We start from the raw sequence: 16272 nt of genomic DNA, 5'->3' as shown, positions 1-16272 counted from the left end.
GTTGGAACATGAAAAATGACTAAAACAGAAAGCCAAGAACGCATTTATAATTTAAAAAATGTTTTCATTTTCATTCATTCACACAATAATATGCCCATTCAACTGCATCACAAAACAAACCATACAACAATCACTTGCTATTTTGTACATATTAACAACAAGTCTTACCTCAAAAACAAAAATACAAAAATGGAGAGCGAATAAGACCTGATCCGCTTCAAGGAACACTTATTAATTTAACTTTTATGCATTGCAGTATACAACGTTTCATTCAGATCTAAAAAATCTTGGTGTCAACATTCTGATAAAATGAGAGTAAGTTGTTTCAAATGCAGCTCCTAAATATGACATTGGCGTAAAAGAATTACAGAGAAAATACCATGAGGTACTAACAAACCACTGTATGCCTCAATCAATATGAAGTGTCCAAACCTATCAAGGAAAATGAATAAGTGATAAATGATACAGTATAGAAGTTTGCTGGTTCCTCTTTAAATGACCTATGACGCAGTATCACAAACAGAAACTAATGGATGCTGATGGATCTCTGTAGGTCACTCTGTGGGTCTTCTCATGAAATAGGAGGAAATTTTTTTTATGTTCTGCGGTGAGGTCAATGTCTGAAAGAGTAGATTAGAGAACAAGTTAAAACAACAGTTTTAATTTCAGCTAATGCTGACTTCATGGTCTGCGAATTTCCTTTTTACCAAACAGTGACACTCAATGAAGTGGCAAGAGCGTGAATTTCTCGAATGGCAACATATTCTGAATACCTGAATCGCGGTGGCCGGCATTGACGGCAACCCAAAAAAAAAAAAATCTTTTGTGTCTCGTGAAGTGCAAGTTAAACTAGTGTCATGAACGTGTGTAGTTTGTACTCCTTAATTGGTAGAATCTGGTCCTAACCTTATAGTATTTCGACTAATGCTTGTTATTTACTGTATTAAGTACAAGAATACAAGAACAGCACAGACAATTTATGTGAATTTTAATGCATTCCGTTTGACACAGTTGACTGAAGTCCTTTTTGTTCAACATGCAACTCAATGATAAATATCAAATTACCTGTATGTTGGAGAACTGTACGACATAATGAAAATTTAACAAAAATAATAAAAACATTGAACAACAAACTATTTGGAATGGAATTCCTCAAAATTATAGGTGAAACTATTAGTCGTCAACGAATAGATTACTGAATTAATTGATGATTAATTTGGTAATCAATTAATTGGCAAGAGTAGGCCTCGTGGATTTTTTTTTTTTAACCATTTTTATCACCAATTTTACTCAACTGTTTGCCTCTCAAGATTAATGAAGGAATCCCAAGGTAATGTTTATAAGCACAGATTATTTATTTATGTATTTTTTAATTGTCCTTACCGGTGAAGCTGGCATCTTGCTTGCTTGTTTCTTTGCACCACTGGGACTTCTGGGGCTTTTCGGGTTTCCTCGCATCCTTTGGCCCATCACTGACAGCCAGTCTGTCACCCCAGGACAGCAATTTTCCTTGCCAGTCTGTCTTGATGACACTTGGCCTTCCTCAATATGCCTGTCTGCATGTAGCAGACCCTCCTGTGCTGGGTGGAAGATGCCAGACTGGGTCTTGCTCCTTTTGGCAACAGGGCAGAGTTCTGACACACACTCGCAGGGTATTCCGCCCTCGCATTCATCAGCGGAGCCGTTGACGGTTTCCAGCCTGCGTTTGACTCGCGGTGCCAAAGGAGAAGTGCAGGCCGGCGGGCTCTGAGAGTTCGGACTCAAAAGCTGACACAGCAGAGGGCTCTTCTGGCTTGGAGATCCTTGTTTTGGGGATAGCCAAGATTTAATGGAACGGGAGGTTTTCAGGCAATTAGAAACCTTGGTTTGCTGAGAATGGACTGGTGACGTGGTACTGGAGGATAGAGGTAAGGTGGCACCACTTGGAGCACAGGCGGCCAGACGGGGAGAAGCCAGCCCTCCAATGCTCTCGGCCCTCTGGTCTTTAGCAGGGGTTGTCTCTGTCGGCATTGAAGGTTCTAAAAACACAAGATCAAACTTAGATTTTTGACATTTCCGGAGAAATTGCATGTGAAGGCTAAAATGTTGAATGTAAAAATACTGAAACATGGAATGATATTTAGAGTTATGGAACAATACAAAAGGATAGTGAATGCAGTTCTCTCAAAGTTAAAACGTTAGCCTTTGGAGATTAATTTCAGTTTTGGTGTTCTTTGACTTTCTGTGGCAGCTTGACTCTGCTAACCTTGCATGCAAAGTCACTTGCACAAAGACGAAGATGAACATAATAGCTTCTCGAAAAGTGAGATGTTTTGAGAATTGGTATTTTGAGAACTCTATACAAAAAAATAATGCCCAGAACAATGAGTCATATTTTGTAGTTTTGCTCAACAGACGTATTTTACAGGAAAAGTCGTACTAATGGTTCATAGAAGTTAATACAATAGTGAACGGAATGAGCTGATTGTATTACATTGCATACATACACAATGTAAATGTGTAACACTGAATGTAGAACTAGAATGAATAATAAACAAATTTAAGAGAAACACAAATGAATGAATGGAGAATTTCTGGGTTAAAAGAATGTTATGACTGTATTTAGGAAAACCATTGCAATTTGGTATTTTAAAAAGTATGAATTTTAGGAACATGTCAAAATTAGAATTATACAAATTGGAAGGAAAATCATGTAAAAAAAACTAAGGAATAAAGAACAGGATGAACGTGAGAGAAGGCCTTTGTCTTCATCTGAATAGTAATTTATCAGCTGTTCTTACTGTGTGGACTCTTCGGATGGGCCCAGCCAACAATATTGGCCTCTCCCACTAATGACTGTGCCCTGTCCATTTCACGATGAAGGCGCCAGATTCGTACAGTGTGGTCATCAGAGCAGGAAGCAATCTGCCATGCAAGATTAAATAAATAAATAAAAGAAGAAGAAAGGGAATCAATCTTATGCACAGTTGTTGGTATTCTTGAAGGCATGCAATTATATTGCAGCAAACAAAGCATCATAAATAGGGTGTCATCTTACCTTAGTGAAGTCTGTTGGACACCATGCAACACATGTCACTTCCTCACTGTGGCCTTGAAGTGTCATGGGAGGATGTGTAGGATCAGAGATCTGGAATGGACATGTGTGTAAGGGATTTGGATCAGAGTGAAGATGCTTTTACATTTTAAGCATACTACCTTCCATATGTATGTGTGGTTATCACTTGAACCACTGGCCAAGAATTGATCATTTGGGCTAATTGTGGACTTGATGTAAAAAGATGAGTTTTGGTGGCCACTGAACACTGCCTCTGTGGAAGAAAACGTAATAGAATGAGAATTAAAAACATGATTGTGGGCCAAAATTATTTAGCAATTTCAGAAGCGACTGCTAAAGTGTGTGTCAATTTTTTTAAACTGTGCTTGTGTTGTAATGAATTTCATAACAAGTCAGTATTGCAAACACACCCTGTCGACATCAAGACTGCCGTGAAACCTCACATGTCAAATGTCACTGAAAATCAAAGTCAAAATATCACCTTTTTACTGCTGAAAATGGCTAATGTAAAGAATTCCTTTGAAAAGTGTTCCATTTTATTAATGTACAGTTCTTCATAGAGGACTACAGAATTGGTCAATATCGACTTTTGAGAAGCCAAAAGCTGATCATTTTTATAATCATTTAGTAATCGCTGTACATTTAGTTAGACTTTTGGAACCCTTTGACCGTGGATGAAATCATTTCCAAGTTAATGGTAAAATGTTACAAATTCATAAACAAAATTGAAGGTTGACCAACAAAATAAAATGTCCCCATTTGTTTTTAATCTAATTAAATTATTCATTTCTCTGCATCTATCAATCTCAGAGTGTTGGACCTTAGACTTCCGCTTTGATAAAATTAATCAGCAAAGACCTCGAATCTAGACGCCTTTAATGTGCTCTTGCTGTGCACTGTTTAGTTTATAGCACCATCTAGTGAATATATACTGAAAAATGACACTGTTAGTCCGCCATTTTTTTAAAAATCAATCCCTATTTTAAGCGGAGTTGTTGGTTTACCTGGTGTCGTTTTTATTCCACTGACATTGAACATGTAAATGTTGTCATCAGTGCAGTTGCACATGACATTAGACCTTGTGGAGTCCAGGACAAGTCCAGAATAACCTGGAACACAAGCAAAATAATTGCTGTCATTTGAATGGAGGAAAATGTGACCAACAGTCAAAAGTGCAAAACCAACCGAGACGCATGCGCATAGAAGAACCAGGATATGGGAACGTCTGCAGGGCGACAGGTTCATGATGGTGCACAGTGTAGTTTTTCCTCAGGTCCCACATCTTAACAAATCTTTTGGGAGTAAGAAGATAAACATGATTAACCTGAAAATCATTTTACAAAGTTTAATGTAATGTAAGCATATGAAGGGGTGAATCTAACCCATCAACTGCCCCTGAGGAGATGAGCGTGTGCTGATCTTGAAATAAAACCACAGTGACACTTTGCTGGTTGTCCTGCAAAACATGTACAGTAAATATAAGAATTCCCACAGGACATGGGCCTCTATGCTGGGACGAAGCTTTGTCGAGAAAACTCACCACACTGGGAGCCATGCCACGGGTGCTGAGTCGTCTCCTCTTTATTTTTGATGGGGGATTTGTCTCAGCTTTGTTGTGCGCACCCTGGATTTGTTTCACTGGTTTGTAAAAGCCATCTATATAAAATGAAAATTACGATGTATAATAATTGAAAACATTAAAAAACATCTTTACAATGATAAATTCTATGAACATGAGTCTAAATTCTGCATTCTGATTAATATTGTATTTTATATATACATATAATTTAAATATAATTTAAGATGTAGCCACACCTTTTGTTATTTATCCAAAAGAGGTGGCCATTTTGCTACTTGTGGTTGACTGAAAATAACATCACAGTTGCTCAAGGTTCATGTCCATTTACCAATCATGACTCACTTGTTTTCTGATTTTTGGTCACGCCGACATTTGCAAACTGAGATTGATTGGGCAAATGTGATGGCATTTTTAGTCAACAGCAAGTTGCAAAATGTCCGACCCTGTGGATGTAAATTTTCAAAGAATTAAACAGGTTTTTGTTGTTGTAGGTTCCGCTTTTTTCCATTTATTTTAAGACCCGTGGCATTTTGTTTTGCGTTTATTTATATGTATTTTTTAACTGATTTACATTTTTTTAATTAATTTGCATTTTTTTCTTGTGCATGTTATTCCAGGAATTTCTGGCTATAAAATTTGCTAAGTAAAGAATTATTAAATTACAAAAATGGCTGTCCCACCAGCTAAACAGGTGTATGTTGCTGCTCAAATCACATTCCACAAACACAATATTAATCAAAATCTTTTGTTTGGACCAGTGGAGCATAATTGAACATATTACTGTCAAGAAAACATTTTACTTGACTTCATCTTTAAAATTACTTTGTACCTTTTTTGCTGCATCTGGTATCCCACACCAAAATATTTCCATCTCTTGCACCAGTACAGAACACAGCTGTGAGAAGACAAACAATGTTAATATACGATGAAAACGTTTGTATTTGCAAACTTTGTAGTTCTCTATTCATCCATTTTCTGTACTGATTTTCCTCACTAGCATCACAGGTGAGCTGAATTTCACCCCAGCTTCATAAGGACAGACAGAACAAGCAAACCACAAACAGGTATGCCATATCCTGGACTGCCCCCCCCCCAACTTCAGAAATGAGCAAAAGTTCTGCTAGAATCTCATTCACATGTTTATTGGGTCGTATATTTTCCATCTAGCCAATCAATGAAACATACAGTGGTGTTGTGGGGGGAGCTATACCTTTGTCCTCTGAAGTGAATGCAACAGATTTGAGGCTGCAAAGGTGGCCCTTGAAGCTTCCCAACAGCTCGCCTGATTTCACATCCCACAATCTGGCCATCTGGTCGCCAGCAGCAGTCACCTAAAGTGGATGCATAATAAATAAAAATTAGAAAAGAAAACTTTTTGTTTGCTTGATAGGGATGGGCCTAAGTGCAAATACAGTGATTAATCAAGTGTTTAGAGGGTATTACAATCCAAACAGGATTAATATGGACACAATCTTACCATTTGACACTCCCCAGGAACCCATGCTATATCAAAGACTGCATTCTCATGAGCCAACCATTCTGCAAGTATACATAGAGTTAGGCTCTTCCATTCCATGATAAGGGGCTGCGCAAAATGTGTTATGATTGATTCACCTTTCAGAAGTTGGTTTTCTCGCCCCTCTGTGTTGTAAATCCTAACAATGCCTTCTTCATTTGCCACAGCCAGAACATCTTGAATCTCCCTAGCTGTGAGAACATGAGTACAGCCTGGCGTTAAATTTGTTGTAACTCAATTGGTCTTGTGATGAGAAATATCAAGTGTTCTACCAGAGGAGAAGGATAATCCAAACGGAGGTACTGAATCGCCAAGGTTGCCATAGGAGATGTGTTCATCATGGCGAACACACTGGTAGCCTTCCAGAAGGGAGCTCAAAGGATACTTGGTCCAGGGATGTGCAGGTAACGCTGGACAGAATAAATACTATTCACAATGTTTCTTATTTAGCCAACTTGAATGCTACTCATTTGACAATTGCAAATCGAGTCAGTTACTGAAGATGCAGAAAACAATGTAACATTCAAAGCAAGAGCATAGACATTTAGAACATGAATTTTAAAAAGTAAACGTAGTAAATAATGTTGTGATCTGCTAAACCAAAAACAGGAAGAACGAGTTAATGTTTTGTTTTAGCTGATGTCCAACTTAAACCAAATATACGCAACAAAAACACGCGCTTTGCGCATTTTGTCTTACCATTCTGCCGTTGTCTGCCTAGACGATTGTCAATAATTGAACGAAAAAGCATCCCTGCGCTTCTGCACAAGCCGATCTAGATATTCTAAAATATAGTTTTGTGTATTTGTTGTATTGTACACTTGGTTAGGTCCCAATCTCGCAGTACAGATGCTCTAATGTGGTTGTTCTTTCCCGCGAACTGAAGGTCTCAACGCAGGGACCGAATTCCGCGCTAAACCAACGTTCAGCGACACCATTGGTCAATACAGGTTACTTCCGCTCCGGGGGAACTTCCAGTTCCGCTTTCTATGAGCCACGTTACATAAAGTACCACGTTTAAGACTTCAAAATGTAAATAAACGCAATTTTACCGAGTAAACGACATGACCAATTCAATCTTGTTTGCGTTTCAGCATCGTTTTTTTTTTTAAAAAGAAACATTCAGGCAGGCGGAAAATTGTATTTTATTGTGAAAGGATATCTGATCTATGCGCTTTGTTCACGTCCTGTTCGAATATGAAGGAAAAATATAACGTGCTCATTTTTGTGCCTTCAAATAAAAACTATTAAGCCAGAAAATAACGAAAAATGTCTCTTTCAATGGCACGTTCGTTCCTATCTGAGGCTTGCTATGGGGAGCAAGAACTTGATGCCAATTCCGCACTCTTGGAGCTTGACAAAGGTACCGACATGCTAGCTTGCTAACGACTTAGCATAGCTTCCAGTTCTTATTGAGTGTACTGCAGCTAATAAGCAGGACAAAATCCCCGTGATGATATTATGATTGTAGTGCTGTGGAATGCCTTGTTTTCATCTGCGGCATGTGCTTATATTCCAGGGCTGCGGTCGGGAAAGCCTGGAGAACAGTGTGAAGCTGTGGTGCTCTTTCCAAAACTCTTCCTCAAATACCCCTTTCCCATCCTCATCAACTCAGCCTTTCTAAAACTCGCAGACATATTCAGACTGGGGTATGGCTCTTCAATCTGCATTTTATTGAAATAATTGTCAAACTCGTTGTAGGAGGTAATAAACATTGAGGTCGTTTTAAAATTGGAGGACATATGAGGTTCATTATGATTGATAAACCACTTACATCAAATCAAAAATATATAAGACACAAGTAAAATGCATATCTTTGTAGTAGATGATAGCTATGCAGATACCTGTAACTGCTGATCTAGAGGACAAATTTGCTTATGTAAATAAGTAATAATAATTGTTTTATTCTGATCACACAAATGACAGGGTAGAGACATTCAATCAAGGCCAATTATTATATAAAAAATATGAAAAATAGAACCTTCAAACATTCTCATCTCTTTCTTAGATTTGCTTTGAAGTAAATTTACTCAACTTTTTAGTATTTTGTACGTGGATTAATTACATTTTTTATGGATGTAAAATGTCATCCTATTTTGGAATGATCTTTAAATAAAACAGAATGAACACACATTAAAACAAGTTTGTCTGATTTCAGGAACAACTTCCTTCGTTTATGCGTACTAAAAGTAACGCAACAAAGTGAGAAACACCTGGAAAAAATCCTCAATGTGGACGAATTTGTTAAAAGAGTGTTTTCAGTCATCCACAGCAATGACCCAGTGGCCCGGGCCATTACTCTGAGGTAATCTAGTTTAGTCATTTATCGTTTTATTTCAATTTAGGTCTACTCTGTTTTGTGTTACATCTGCAAGTGTTGCTTAAGTGCCGTGTAAAAAAATGAATAAAATATATTAATCGCCCAGTCCTACTATGTTGTAATTGTATGTGCACTCATCAGAATGCTTGGCAGTTTGGCCTCCATCATCCCAGAGAGAAAGAATGCTCACCACAGTATTCGCCAAAGTCTCGACTCGCATGACAATGTGGAAGTGGAGGCTGCTATATTTGCTGCAGCCAGCTTTTCTGCGCAGTCAAAGTAAGGATATACAGACTCTAAACCTAATTGCCCGCGGGTCCACAGTTTACAGCAGGTTTGTTCGTAGAGTGACAACAAATATTTTTTTTTAGATTAAAAGAGTAGTACTGTACAGTCATAATTACAGTAAGAACGTATGGGACCATCCTAATTGAGGATCCTGTACATTTCTTTTGAACTTATATAAAAATCCAGACCAATAAAGATAAAAAACATTATATAATAAGCGGAACCGCCCTCTGAATATAATTTATTATTTGTATTGGGATATTTAAATGACATGAACGTCAAAGAGTTAATGCCAGGACATTTTTCTATTATTTTGTACATATTTGAAAATGGCAATTCGCACACCCCTACCACCCAAAAAAAAGAAATGAAAAACACTTTAGTGTTCACCATACTTGAGTATCACAAGTTTTCTAATGTGTTTTTTAGAGCTATTTTTTCCAACCCAGAAAATCTTAGGTGTATTTTGGATTATTCAGCCTTTTTGTGAAGATTTTGAGGTTCCACCAATTTCTTTCAATTCAAAGAAGATAGTTTTGAATACAAAATTCTATCTTCTTATTTTACTGCTGTTTATGATTTTCAGAGTCTTTGCTGCTGGGATTTGCAACAAAGTCAGTGAGATGATTCAAGGTAACACTATTATTGGGAATTCTTCAAAAATGATCAATGATTTTCTTGCTGCAAATGCAGTACGTGTCATTTTTTAAAGTCACATTTCATTGTCTTAATTCATCCGTAGGTTTAGAGACCCCTGTTGACCTGAAACTGAAGTTGATCCCCATGCTGCAGCACATGCACCATGACGCTAGTTTGGCATCCAGCAGTCGAGAACTTTTACGAAACCTGGTCACCTCTTACCCCTCCACCCCTATGGTCATTGTGACCCTGCACACCTTCACCCAGCTGGCCGCCTCATCCCTGATTGACATACCCAAGCAGGTTGTGTCTTTTTGATCAGTCATACAATTTCTAATTTTCTACTTGTAGGGTCATTTTAACATCTTTTAATTTTGATATTATAGTTGCAGCTCCTCCTTCAATACCTCAAAGATGACCCACGAAAAGCTGTCAAGAGGCTGGCGATTAATGATCTAAAGCTTCTAGCAAAAAAAGCTCCCCATCTTTGGATAAGGGAAAACACTCAGGTACTTAAGATGTGAACAAGCATTTCCATTATGTTATTAGCGTAATGGTATAATGATTTTTTTTCCACTCAAATGAGCAGATTTGGATTGTAAGAAACACTTTCACTATATTTTCAAAAACATTCAGTCATCTACTTTTGACTTTTATATTAGCTTCAGTGGCATTCCATGCAACTGGGATGTTGTAAATCATTTTTTAACTCACAAGGGTTGAATAAGGATAGAAAAGTCCTAATTTATAGTCTGACCTTTACGTTAAACCTGATGGGATTTTTATTTATACTTGCAGACCTTATGCGAGTGTGCATTGACCAGCCCTTACGTTAGTTTGAAGCTGGGCATGTTAGCTGTGCTCTCCACCCTCTCTGAAACAATTGCAATTAAACAGTACTTCAGTCATACGACAGGTAAGATCCGTTTTTTAAACACAACTCAGCATTCTTTTATGCATTATTCTCTTAATCATTTTATTTCAAAACATTTTCTTCAGTGTCAACCCCCCCTCGGATCACTGACCTGGTAAAATTGGCCCAGGAGTGCTGTTACCATAGCAACCTGGCTGTTGCTGCTCATGGGGTCATTGTGCTCACCAACATTGTCATTTCCTGTCCAGAAAAAGGTACGGTAGATGTCCACTGACAAATTATTTGACACCTCCTGTGCTAGCTTATCATATTGCACAGATTTATACTTGTCTATATGTGTATATTTCCTCAGATATTGCCCATCTAGAGCAGGACACAGTATTAGGGCTGGAGTCGCTGCTGATGCTTTGCAGTCAAGACTGCAGCCCCAGTGCCCAGGCTACACTTAAAGTAAGGCAATGCATTGTCTGCATTAATTGGCTGTATTATACATTATGTAGTGCTGTATTATACAATATAATACGTACATCTTGATACATCTTATAGCTCCATATAATCTCACATCTACGTTCAGAAAACATTTGAATTACAATGAACTCATTCACATGCTTCATCGACTTCTAAATGGTTTCTAATTTGCTTTCAATTTTCCAATTTGCCGATATTAGACCACCCTTACCTCACTAGTAAAGCTGCTGAAGAGTCGTCCTCATCTCAGTCAATCCGCTGTGGAATTCCTGCTCGGTCAGCTCCACTTGTCCTGTGACCCCTCTCGGGTACTTGTGTGCCACACGCTGTCGGCTATCGCCACCCATCTGCCAGTGCTGGGAGACAGCATGTTGGGAGATCTGTTAGACCTCTATCGGGTGGCCTGTCACTCGTCCACCGACAAACAGCAAGAGCTTTTGGTGAGAAGCCCATAAACTTCACCTGCCATATTTGAATGTAGTTTTTGTTTATGTTGACGCTTCAACCAATGCTACCTACTCCGCTGCTAACATAATGCTCGCTCATAATCCCGTCTTCTATGATCCCACTCAGGTTTCTTTGGCAACTGTGATTTTTGTTGCCAGCCAGTCTTCACTATCAGCAGATGTAAAGACCGTCATCAAACAGCAGCTTGAGAATATCGCCAATGGTTGGACTGTGTATCAGATCGCGCGGCAGTCTTCTCGCATGGTAATCTTGGACTGTATTTTTCACTTATTATTGATTGAATTGCAGTTCTACCAAATGGCTCTGTGAAAGACATGGGAGGAAGAAAGGCACGTTATTTTTTTTTTTTTATTGGGGCCTGAATATTTCCTAGGCAGATGCCAATTTTTGGTGAAGAAAAATATGCCATTGAATGAAGAATGTGGCACAACTTTAAATGCTGTTGTATATATTTGTACTCTGTTATTTTTTTTCAACAAACTGTTACTTTAGGTCAGTCCTTATCAAATAGTGGGGTGGGGAAAAGGCTTTGTTTTTGCCATGTGAATTGTAATTGCAATAAGGATCTTTTTTTTTTTTTAATTTCAGGCACACTGAGGCACTTGGTTATTATTATTTTTATTTTTTTTTATTTTTAAACTAACCTGCAACCTGTTTTGGCATAGATATATATGTATTATAAAATATTACATCGATGTTACTTGTACTTAAAGGTACATATATGTTGTATTTAAAGGTATATATATGTTGCTTGTTTAATTTTGGCCTATGTTTAATGGGGGGGATTTAATTTAATCGGTTGGCTTTTTTTTTGTTTTATAACGTTTCACATGTCAAAGTGTGAAAATACATTCATATGTTGATGTCACAGCAGGAAGCAATGTGACAATTTTGTCACAAAGCGGTGGCACTGTAAGAGTCTCGATATACCCCAACTGGCTCTACGATATACTGTAGTGCAATAAAATAAAACCTATATCAAATTATGTGTATACCTGTAAAGGGAGTAGTCATCACTATAGGTACATCGAACTTTATACTGCTACGCTGGGCTTTGCAATGTTGCATTAATGTGTTTTCAATCCAATCCGCAGGGGTGCCATGAGCTCTCCAGCGAGCTGTACCAGAGTCTGCGAACCCGCGTGGCATCAGAGCACTTCTACTTCTGGCTCAACAGCCTCAAGGAGTTCTCCCAGGCCGAGCAGTGCCTGACACACATGGAGGACGGAGACTACAGCGGAGCCATGAGCGCCATTGCCGAGGCCCTGCGCTCCTACCAAAAGGGCATCGCCTCCCTCACGGTCAGTTAACTGCCAGGCATCTGGCTGCCATTAAACATTTATTTCACTAACTCCATCACCGGTGACAGATGCTGCTAGCTGATGATCCTCTTGATAGTCTTGGTGTTGGATGAGATCCCACACAAACTTTGAGCGGATTAATGTGCATAATACCTGCCGCTATCTTGTCAATTCATCTTAAGACGTGCACGACTGCGGCGTTAATGTAAGGTTATGTGATTAATTCTTCCCTCCAGGCAGCCAGCACTCCACTAAATCCACTTACGTTCCAGTGTGAGTTCATTAAGCTGCGCATTGACAACCTGCAAGCACTGTCCCAACTCATTTGCACCTGCAACAGCCTCAAAACCAGCCCCCCTCCCGCCGTCGCCACTTCCCTCGCCCTGAGCACGGGCCACGACCTGCAGAGCTGCGGTCGCATCTCACTCCAGGTAAAACCCCGCAATGACGGGTACTTGTGCACAAAATGACCGCCATTTAACATCTTTTAAAAATCTAATTAGGGCCCTTGAGCACAAAAAGTTGTCCACCCCGTTCTCAAGAATCTCGGAAATTCTGTTGTTTTCAGATGAAATTATGCATGGACGAATTCAAAAATCTCGCCGCCCGCTACGCTGAGTTGCACCAGTCATCGTTTGACGCCGACTACGCCACCCTCCGAAATGTGGAGCTGTATCCTATTACTAACAATACGGCAATATCAGTTTTACTGCCCCATACCATCTATGCTTGTCGTCATACTCGAGGAAAAATGCTCCAATACTACAACACCGATACCAGTTTACCAAGCAGACATATAACATCCGGGTTGATAAAGTGGGGTGCAAGTCAGCCATGTGGGGGTACTTAAAGATAAAAATCAATGTCAGCACTTAGTTATCAGAGTGCAAATGAGTTTCTTCAGCACCTTTATCTACTGGTCACCCCTTTTCAACCTCGGTCTTTACTTGTGGCTGATGTGTTTTCTACTGTGATGTTTTTCTTATTTACTTAACTGCCTGGATAGACAACAACAGGGCTGTCTGCTTGTCTCGCACGTGATCGAGGCTCTGATACTGGACCCACAGGCTGTCAGGTAAGGCCTGCCTGCGAGAGTGATTGATGCCATACACACAATTTTAATAGCATTTCATATGAATTCCATAGCGCCACATTAGCAACTGCTGTTTAGTCAATCATTTTTTGCTTTCATTTTTTTCTGACCTCCACTACCCTGACATTTGAGAAGATTAGTCATTTCCATGTGGTGCCTTGTTGGAGACGCATCCATGAAATGTCATCTTAGTTTATATGCATGCTAATGAGTTTGCGTTGCACTCTTTCTATGTTCAGTCTTGCATAAATATGAATAGAACATTGCAACTGATCACTTTGTTATGTGTGTATGTCGTGTAGTTACCAGGAGTATGGACCCCTTGGTTCACTTCAGGCAGAGAGTGAATATGAGCGACGCATGATGTCGGTCTTTACCCGTGTGCTTGAGGAAGTAGAGAACCTAAATAAAAAGCATCCACCTGTTTCATACCTGGTAAAAAAAAAAAAAAAAAAAATACATTAAATACTATATATGACTCAGATGATATTGATTTTTCACTCCAATGTCTTCTTCAGCATACAGGTTGTCTTTGTGATGCAATCATAGCACTGCTGAAGGTCCCTCTGTCTTTCCAGAGGTACTTCTTCCAAAAGCTTCAATCAACCAGCATCAAGGTAACGACATTATTCCCATTAGATTAGTGGTTCTAAACATTATTTCAATTATCTATTCTACCCCCTTACCAAATCATTTTTGGATGGATAGAACCCTGTCTGAATGATTAAAGTTTGTAACTACATTTGTAGTGGTATCTCCAGGCATATTTTATTCGAGCGACTCCCGAAGATAGATCATGTAATCTGTTTTGTTTCTGTCTGCCAGAATTGCATTGGTGAGGACAAGATTCATCCATTTAAAACAAAGGAAAATAAAGGCATACATTTGGAAAGATGTCTCGATAACACAATTTTGCAATACATTTTCATGTTCCAATTAATTTGCCTTCATTTGGAAAAAAATACTGATCCTGTCACTGCATTAACAAGCAACAAATTATATTTGCTGACACCTGCATTAAAATCTCAGAGCCCCTAAAGTATCCTCACATACCTCAATTTGAAAATTGCACCATTTTTATTTGTCATTCAAGTCAAAAAGTGAAAGTCATGGTATTCATCAAATTGTGAATTTGGGGGTTTTCATTAGCCATTAGTTAATCATCAAAATGCTTAAATAAATCAATATTTCACTTTCTGTATTAAATATACATATTTTATAAAATTTACTTTTATATTGCACTCATAAAATGTTCCGTGTTAATAAATTTATTGCCTTGCAACTGTATATTGTACATGTTGCTCAGCCCCCCCATCCCCCTTGTTCTGTTTTCAACACTCTCATTTCTGATACGCATCATGGCATATTTCTCCAGCTTGCCCTTTCACCGTCTCCACGAACACCAAACGAGCCCATCCCAGTGCAGAACAATCAACAACTGACTCTCAAGGTAGAAGGGGTGGTTCAACATGGTTCCAGCCCAGGACTCTTTCGGAAGATCCAGTCAGTGTGCCTCAGTGTCACATCCACTCTTCAGAGCAAGGGACCTGGCGCAGACTACAAGGTTTTTATCTTTATATCCAAACTCTTGCTTGAACACTAGAATTGTTTTGTTGAAGAATCTTTAGCATGTTTAACAATTGTTTTGATACCTTCTAGATACCGTTGGACAGTACAACCAATGAAATCGAGCAACGAGTAGAACCCCACAATGACTACTTCAGTACCCAGTTCCTGCTCAATTTTTCCATCCTGGGCACTCATGCTGTCACTGTGGAGGCCTCTGTGGTGGATGAAAGCGGTATTGAGTGGAAAACTGGGCCCAAGACCACATTGTCGGTCAAATCAATGGAGGATCCGTACTCACAGCAGCTCCGCCACCAAATGCAACAAAGCGCTGCACAGCCTGCTTCACAGAGGAGCGCATACAGTCGTTTCTAGATAATGTTTTTAGCTAAACCTACTCACACATCTGTATGTACATATTTGTTCCAATAATTAAAAGACTACATTCAATTTCTAACGTTGTTTTGTACTTTTTTTAAAGGACGCTAACACTGAATTCAACAGAGTATTTTATGTGGACAGTATACAGTCCAGGTGAAGATTTTCTGCATAAAAGCCAGTCAACAGATGACATACAATTGCTTGGAAATCCAGGACCTTTTCTTAATCCACTATTATTTCATGCAGTAATCTCTAGGACATTTTAGTAATGGATGTCCTTGGATTACTGCGTTGTTTTCACGAAAAGCACCATCAGGGGGCAGACTAATCATGGCCATCCATACGAGGTACACTATTTGCTGTAATTCCAAATAAAACATTACTTTTGCATTAGTTGACACATTTTTTTAGTAGTCGTTGTACTTATCTTCGTTTTCTTTCGGAGATAATTTAGAACAAAACCAAATACCCCCCCCCCCCCCCAAGATTCAAATGTAAGCATCGACTTGCCTTTCAACATTAAACTCGCGCCGCCCCTCTGGCAAAGTAATGCAACTATACCAGGATGTAGCGACGATCGATTTGCAAACAAGATAATAAAACCATCATCATTTGACAACAGAGCTTGCGCACTTCGAGGGTGACGAGACTGGTGCCAGGTGAGCACAAGCGAAGGAGTCAAATGCCTAGCTTCCGCCGTGTGATTTCAGAACAGAAAAATAGG

General features: G+C 39.0%; 2 protein-coding genes and 1 long non-coding RNA gene across 3 annotated transcripts; 1 reads left to right on the top strand and 2 right to left on the bottom strand.

Annotated features, from left to right (window-relative positions):
* Positions 1 to 103: 103 nt before the first annotated feature.
* Positions 104 to 7020, bottom strand: dtl (denticleless E3 ubiquitin protein ligase adapter). Its single transcript, XM_088404020.1, has 15 exons — positions 6850 to 7020; positions 6423 to 6560; positions 6249 to 6341; positions 6112 to 6173; positions 5845 to 5965; positions 5464 to 5529; positions 4596 to 4711; positions 4438 to 4511; positions 4241 to 4347; positions 4060 to 4164; positions 3196 to 3308; positions 3038 to 3127; positions 2781 to 2904; positions 1384 to 2018; positions 104 to 620 (listed from the first exon to the last, which is right to left on the bottom strand). The coding sequence occupies exons 1-15, from the start codon at positions 6899 to 6901 to the stop codon at positions 555 to 557; spliced, it is 1962 nt and encodes a 653-aa protein (XP_088260146.1). The 5' UTR covers positions 6902 to 7020; the 3' UTR covers positions 104 to 554.
* A 307-nt stretch (positions 7021 to 7327) lies between these two features.
* ints7 (integrator complex subunit 7) lies at positions 7328 to 15624 on the top strand. Its single transcript, XM_088404019.1, has 20 exons — positions 7328 to 7513; positions 7670 to 7799; positions 8309 to 8455; positions 8612 to 8749; positions 9345 to 9391; positions 9501 to 9700; positions 9784 to 9906; positions 10196 to 10313; positions 10397 to 10525; positions 10624 to 10721; positions 10940 to 11179; positions 11313 to 11450; positions 12302 to 12508; positions 12745 to 12939; positions 13077 to 13180; positions 13515 to 13583; positions 13904 to 14036; positions 14120 to 14218; positions 14977 to 15165; positions 15261 to 15624. The coding sequence occupies exons 1-20, from the start codon at positions 7420 to 7422 to the stop codon at positions 15540 to 15542; spliced, it is 2880 nt and encodes a 959-aa protein (XP_088260145.1). The 5' UTR covers positions 7328 to 7419; the 3' UTR covers positions 15543 to 15624.
* Positions 10390 to 16198, bottom strand: LOC148407191 (uncharacterized). The gene is made up of 4 exons (XR_015863875.1): positions 16059 to 16198; positions 13908 to 14033; positions 10951 to 11095; positions 10390 to 10511 (listed from the first exon to the last, which is right to left on the bottom strand). It is a non-coding gene; the product is annotated as an uncharacterized LOC148407191 (long non-coding RNA).
* Between the last annotated feature and the right edge of the window lie 74 nt (positions 16199 to 16272).

The sequence above is a fragment of the Hippichthys cyanospilos genome, chromosome 20 (genome assembly GCF_059441005.1).
Source record: "Hippichthys cyanospilos isolate Australia breed blue-spotted pipefish chromosome 20, RoL_Hcya_1.0, whole genome shotgun sequence".
Taxonomy (NCBI): Eukaryota; Metazoa; Chordata; class Actinopteri; order Syngnathiformes; family Syngnathidae; genus Hippichthys; species Hippichthys cyanospilos.
Note: the sequence above shows the minus strand (reverse complement) of the source record. Positions and strands in the feature narration are given on the sequence as shown.

Excerpts from the sequence above, each read along its gene's own strand:
- dtl (XM_088404020.1), bottom strand. The coding sequence starts at position 6,901 with ATGCTTTTTCGTTCAATTATTGACAATCGTCTAGGCAGACAACGGCAG. Across the intron at positions 4,165-4,240 it reads TTCTATGCGCATGCGTCTCG|GTTATTCTGGACTTGTCCTG; the intron begins GTTGGTTTTGCA and ends CTTGTGTTCCAG. Across the intron at positions 2,019-2,780 it reads CCATCCGAAGAGTCCACACA|AACCTTCAATGCCGACAGAG; the intron begins GTAAGAACAGCT and ends TTGTGTTTTTAG.
- ints7 (XM_088404019.1), top strand. The coding sequence starts at position 7,420 with ATGTCTCTTTCAATGGCACGTTCGTTCCTATCTGAGGCTTGCTATGGG. Across the intron at positions 10,526-10,623 it reads CATTTCCTGTCCAGAAAAAG|ATATTGCCCATCTAGAGCAG; the intron begins GTACGGTAGATG and ends ATATTTCCTCAG. Across the intron at positions 11,180-11,312 it reads ACAAACAGCAAGAGCTTTTG|GTTTCTTTGGCAACTGTGAT; the intron begins GTGAGAAGCCCA and ends GATCCCACTCAG.